General features: G+C 38.6%; 1 protein-coding gene across 1 annotated transcript; it reads left to right on the top strand.

Moving 5' to 3' along the window:
- Positions 1–2,183: 2,183 nt before the first annotated feature.
- LOC145784024 (uncharacterized) lies at positions 2,184–5,330 on the top strand. Its single transcript, XM_082595781.1, has 5 exons — positions 2,184–2,829; positions 3,410–3,538; positions 4,218–4,243; positions 5,017–5,069; positions 5,162–5,330. The coding sequence occupies exons 1-5, from the start codon at positions 2,184–2,186 to the stop codon at positions 5,328–5,330; spliced, it is 1,023 nt and encodes a 340-aa protein (XP_082451907.1).
- The last annotated feature ends 670 nt before the right edge of the window (positions 5,331–6,000 follow it).

The following is a 6,000-nucleotide window of genomic DNA, read 5'->3' on the forward strand; positions in this document are numbered from 1 at the left end:
CGCTTTTTGGAAACACTCTATAAATTCAGACCATAAAATTACTTGGACCAACGCTATCATTCTTAAAACTGAAAAGGATTATACAAAAAGATTGTTACAGAAAAGTGGTACATAAGCCAGAAAGCACAACATGCTCTTAACCAGAAAGATGGTCAGAACTTTCCCTTTGTGTACAAAAAATTACGTTGAGTACCATCACCTTTTCCTTTGTACAGAGGTTTTTCTCTATCATTGTAAGTGCTAATGCTTTTTTCCGTCTTGTCTGATGTCTTTTCAACGTTTCTTGACGGTGGCTTTAAAGATAGATAAATTTACGCTGCTGGAAAGTAACCTACTGGTTTTAGGCATTCACTACATTCAGTTGATCAAGCAGTTATGCTGTTGCGTTTTTTTTTAACTCTGATTCTTGCTACTTTACCTTATTCATTTCGTCAGTATGTTTTTGTGTTGTGCCATCGTTGCTGAACAGGTTGTGTTAACCTGTTTTAGCCACCTTGATAAAGTCAGTCGTGCTGACTAACGAAACGTCGGAAATAAAAGCTAGGTATCATCTTTAACATCAGGAAGTAACCTAGTAGCCCATAGTCACCAAAAGAACGCAAGTTACTGTAATTATCAAATGCCTGGTGAACAGTTTCACTCTGTTTTTAATAGCAAAAAGTTTGTTCAAAAGAAACAACCAACCAATTTGCAAACCTCTGCACCATTAAATGAGCCCATAATGACATCAAACAATTCATCTTTCTTAGCCCAAGCATCACCACCATCAAAAAGCAATGATTTCCAAACAATGACAATTGTTTGTATAAGCTATCGATTTTGCCAAATCATTTACGAAGCAGTTGTAGGGTGAAATCCGATTGCCCTTTGAATGGGCAATGCTTGCAAAAGGATAGCGGCCTAAAGATCCTGAATTACATTGGTTGAAAAACGTTTCTCCAACCACAAATGTTCCTTCATGGATAGGTCTAATAAACGAAACAGCACAAAACTGTCTAAGGCGGTTTGGGACCTCAACCTCAATGACAAGAATGTTTATCCTAAAATATGATGGTCCATCCACAGCTATGCTCGGTCTTTCATGCAGTGGAGGTGGTCGCAACAATTGTAGCCTTTGTCTTGCTGAAAAGCTGGCCATTCTAAAGACTGATTGTAACCACTTTCTGAGCAAACGTTCTGAACTGGTGGGTAAATGTCGTCATCGCAACAAATTTAAATTCAAATACATTAAAATAACACAAATTTAATTTTGATTTCTACAGATTACCTTCACGGTTTTATCGCATTTTGCTTCTCAATGACGTCAAAAATGTTGTTATTGAGATCTGGTTGGTTTCCATTTGGATGTCTTAATTGAAGCTTTTGTGGCATCAGATGGTGGTAACCCTTTGTAATTTTGAGTTATTTTTGCAGATTGATTTAAGGTTATAATGTTTTAATATCTTTTCAGGTAATATCGATTTGTTTGTTTCGCATATTTTTCAGGACCTTTTAAAGATTCCCCTTTTAGGTTGAAACAGGCTGTAGAGGTGTTAGAAGATATTAACTATATATTTGCTGTAATCAGCTCTGCTTATATTTTTTATTTGGCATTGAACACTTTTTGTAGTATTTATACTGTAGCCTTTATTATTTAATTATGTGATTGTATTTTTAAGCTTGTATCAAGCTATAGGCTAGGCTAGGGTGTCCACTGTCCAACTCAAACACGCTAGCGTGCCAATTTTCATCTTATGACTTACTCCCGTGCCTACGTTTAGTAACCTGTTTTTAAAGACTGTACTTTTTCCAATATTAAAAAACTGTTTTTTACAAAGAAATGAAGCATTTAATATATCATGAAAAACCTTTATTTATTAAGTCATACAAATCACTCACAAGGACCAAAACTGCTTCTTTCCAAACGTTTGTTTTCAACCAAACGCAAAAAAATCGGACATATCTAACCATCGGTTTTTACCACAGTGCTTTTTCCCATAAACAAATGTTTTTTTACAAAGAAATGAAGTATTTGTTGTCATGAAAAAGTTGTATTTGTTAAGTTTATTGCTTTCGTTGTAGCTGTTTTCAATAGGGAATAATGACGTGTAGAACAGTGACGTATAAAATAGTTATAATTTTATTTCAGAAAAGCGGAGAAAACTTTTAGGAACAAGTTTCCCCTTTGAAACTGAGTAGGCCTAATGGATGTGTATTCCAATCTAGCGATTGTGTCGTTTATTATACTTGTTGTGGGAATTGTTGGGAATTCCATCGTCTTGATTGTACTTCTTTGCCAAAAAAAGACTTGGACTATCACAGCCACATATCTTTTCAACTTAGCAGTCGCTGATTCTATGTTCATCGTCTTTCTTATTTTTTGGGGTCAATATTATTTGAAAGGTCTGTCATGGATTTTCGGTTCGGTCATGTGTAAGTTATCAGGTGCAGCCACAGCCATCAACATGTACGCTAGCATATTTTTTCTTGTGGCAATGAGCATTGAGAGATGGCTAGCAGTGGTGTACGCTACAAAATTAAGTCAAATACGAAGTACTTCTACAACACGTCGAGTTTGTATTGCTATTTGGACATCTGCTATTATTCTTTCTCTTCCAGAGTTTATTTGTAGAGATTTGCGCATTCCACTATCTAGGCGGAAAGAAAACAACAGCATCACAGTCTTCAACAGCACAACACAAAGTACTGACTTCAAAACAGTAACGCCATTCGTGAAAGAAACTTTATTTGCTTCTACTGCAGAAGCAATGACAATTACCTACCAGTGCCAGTTTTACATTCCGTACTACGTGCCTAATAAGAGAAGCATTCTTGCAGCTTATATTCTTGGTAGATCTGTGATTTGCTTTATCATTCCGATGGCCATTATAATTCCTTGTTACATAAGCATCATTCTTGTTGTCAAACGTCAATTGATCAGCAAAAAGGTTAAAAAAGTTCAAGTCGCAAAACTTGCTGCCTCGGTCGTAGTAGCTTTTTTTGTTTGCTGGCTACCTTTTCACATCATGAACTTTTATTCTGCTCTGGGTGGATGGTTAAAACTTTTTCACGTAAACGCTGCAATGTACAATTTGATTTATCCTTACATATCCGCCCCGATAGCTCAATTGGTTAGCGCGTCACTTCTGGAATGAAGAAGCTTCAAGATCAAGCGGCGCTGGTTCGACTCTCGGGGTGTGCGCTTGAGCAACGCACGTTAAGGACTGCTCTCCATTCAGCGGCATCTAATGGATGGAATAGTTCCCCGGCAACAAGACTTCAACAATCGGAAACTTCATTCTGTCAATCTCGGTGACCGAGCCTGCGTCAGTGATTCAAAGCCTCTACAAGTATGCGAAACTGCCAGGATTAAGCTCTGCAAGAAGCTTTCCCAGTCCGAGGATAAAGATTCAATCAATCAATCAATCAAAAACTCTCTGTCTTGCTTATGCCAATAGCTTGATTAATCCATTTTTATACGCGCTCTGCGCAACAACTTTTCAAGAAAGTATGAAAGACACCTTTCTGTCAAAAAACTCAGCTAATTCTCAAGCCAAAGGTTTGCCTTGGTTTATGCGACCAAAAGATCAGCGAGAGAAGACGTGCAAATTGTCACTTTGGAAACCAATTAGGATTCCAGTAAGCCTAAAGAATAAGCTCTGACTGCTCCTCAATGTAAGGTGAAATCACCAAATTGTGTGGTTGATTGTTTGAAGCAAAGCAATGCAATAGTCACATGATAGTTTTCCACGAAGTACAAAGCCTGACGAAGTATGCGAAACTGCCAGAGATATGCCTCAAAATTGGATGTCGTAACGTATCAGGCAATTTTTACAGCATCGTAATGTAACCTTTGCGCATTTGCAGTGTGTGTATTATTTCGTTGTTTTGTTTTGGATATCGACAGCTTTGTCTGACGCAAACAAATATTAATAATAACCTTTTCTAAAAGTAAAAAGTAATTATGAGTGTAGAAGGAGGATAGATAGAAATGCCCATAAAAAGAATATCTCGTTGTATCCGAAAATCAGGTCAAAAGTTGAATTTGAAATTAACACACCTTTTTTGAATTAACAGAGGCTTAATCAGTCTGAAGACACAGATTTTCACAATCAGTCAATCAAATGTGATTGTTGGAAACAAATTGTTTGGAAAAATATAGTATTTCAAGATTTTTAAATAGCCTACTTTTGCTGAATGTGTGTGTGTATACTACCTCAGTGTATCTATCCTTACAGGTTACATTGCTCTCAACGCTTTGCAAGTCAGACAATTTCGGCGCAATTGTATAGAGACGCAACTGAGTAGGCTAAGCCTGCGATTTACATCATTGTCCAAAATCAATCCCCTTAATGCTAAGTCTAAAGCGGGAACAAGACTTGGTGTCGTTTCTATCAGGGATGGTTTCTATAAGGTTATTTGGTGTAACCTAACAAGATATTGAACCCATAGCCACCGAATCAGAGGCTAGCACCAACCCTTTTTCTACACTGTTGTTCTTTTAAGCATTTTGTGATTGCAGTAAAGTGCAACTGCACGACGACTTTTACATCACTTTACCCGAAAGAGCATGTTTCATTCTATAAATACGATACCAACCTTGCCGTTGCATTTTAAGGCTATGTTTATCTCAACAAAAATTATCAAAACTATGGTTTTCCACTCGCTTGTGTTTTTGACCACGTTCCTGCAATGGCGGATTGTATTACGCAACACATCAAATTGTGACGTCAGTTCTAGACCGATCTCCAAGCGACTATCGGTTTTGCAAGTTCTTTCGTTGTCTTCGTCCTAGGACCTAGAGGAAGAAGGTTTTTTCGCTGATTCAATTTTGTTGTACGTGCTTTTTATGTGAAGGCAGGTAGTATAGGCTCTTTGCAATCTCGAGTTTGAAAAAATAAGCCAGGTCTGTTGACTTATCCATTGAGATTGTTGGTTAAGGGACCGACCAAAGCTGTCATATGCCCATAAGAAAAGCATGCGAGGCACGGTACGTCTTGGTAAGTCTTAACCAATGTTATGTGACATTGTTGTAAGAATTGGGAAAAAGATGATAAGCCCGGACAACGCAATGGAAAGTTGTCAAATGAGTGAGTAAGCTTGTTTACTGTTCAACAGCCTTTCAAGAGCTAGTTGCGTAATTATTCCGTTCATAATTAAACGAAGCTGTTATATCTCTCAGGCAATTCCGGCTGGTCGCTTATAGGCACGTGCTGGAGTGGCTGTTGGAGGGAGAAGTTCTAGGCAAGTCGAACAGAGTCGTGCTGCTATCCTGCATTGTCTCTTCCATTCGCAGAAAATGCCCTAGCGGCGATGGAGATTATGCTGGGTTCAGAAAACAGCCCCAATGAATGATGAAGCGTTATCGCATGTTGCATTGATAGCCGATTGTAGGCTACTATGTCCTTGTGGTGCGTTCGTAATGTCCTACTGGGCAGCTTGTTATTGTACAATACAAAAATCTTTTCGATATAACCAAATTTGGCTGTTCCAATCTACGAAACTAGCCTTCGGCGATGGGCTTTGCAGACCACTCCTGACACATAGGCATCAACAACTAAATTTGTATATATATGCTGGATGAAAGATGTGTCTTCATTATAGATGCCTTATAAATTTGCGCATTTACTGGCAACCACGCCTATCTCGTCTAGTTTAGTCTCCACTAAGTTCGACTAGAACTGACGTCATATCACAAGATGGCGTTGACGAGTTTACCACTTCCAGGTAGCGTTTGAGAGAAGCGTAAGAGAGCGTGGGAAAAAAGCCCGTTTCTTGGCTGTGGGCCTCAATTGTAAGGAAGTGAGTTTTTCAACCGGTACCGGATGTCTTGGCAATGGATTCTAGCCAAATGTTAATTCGATCGTGCAGTTGCACTTTAAACGACTCGGTGGATTAGTGGTTGGACTGGAGTGTTCGCATCTGAAATCGGTAAGCATGTGTTTGATACCTTGTTGTGCAGGGTCCTACCAACTACGTTTTAAGAGTGGTACTGAATCTTATTCCTGTTTGGCACTTAGT

The sequence above is a fragment of the Aplidium turbinatum genome, chromosome 15 (genome assembly GCF_918807975.1).
Source record: "Aplidium turbinatum chromosome 15, kaAplTurb1.1, whole genome shotgun sequence".
Taxonomy (NCBI): domain Eukaryota; kingdom Metazoa; phylum Chordata; class Ascidiacea; order Aplousobranchia; family Polyclinidae; genus Aplidium; species Aplidium turbinatum.

Excerpts from the sequence above, each read along its gene's own strand:
- LOC145784024 (XM_082595781.1), top strand. The coding sequence starts at position 2,184 with ATGGATGTGTATTCCAATCTAGCGATTGTGTCGTTTATTATACTTGTT. Across the intron at positions 3,539-4,217 it reads AGCTAATTCTCAAGCCAAAG|GTTACATTGCTCTCAACGCT; the intron begins GTTTGCCTTGGT and ends CTATCCTTACAG. Across the intron at positions 5,070-5,161 it reads AATGGAAAGTTGTCAAATGA|GCAATTCCGGCTGGTCGCTT; the intron begins GTGAGTAAGCTT and ends TATATCTCTCAG.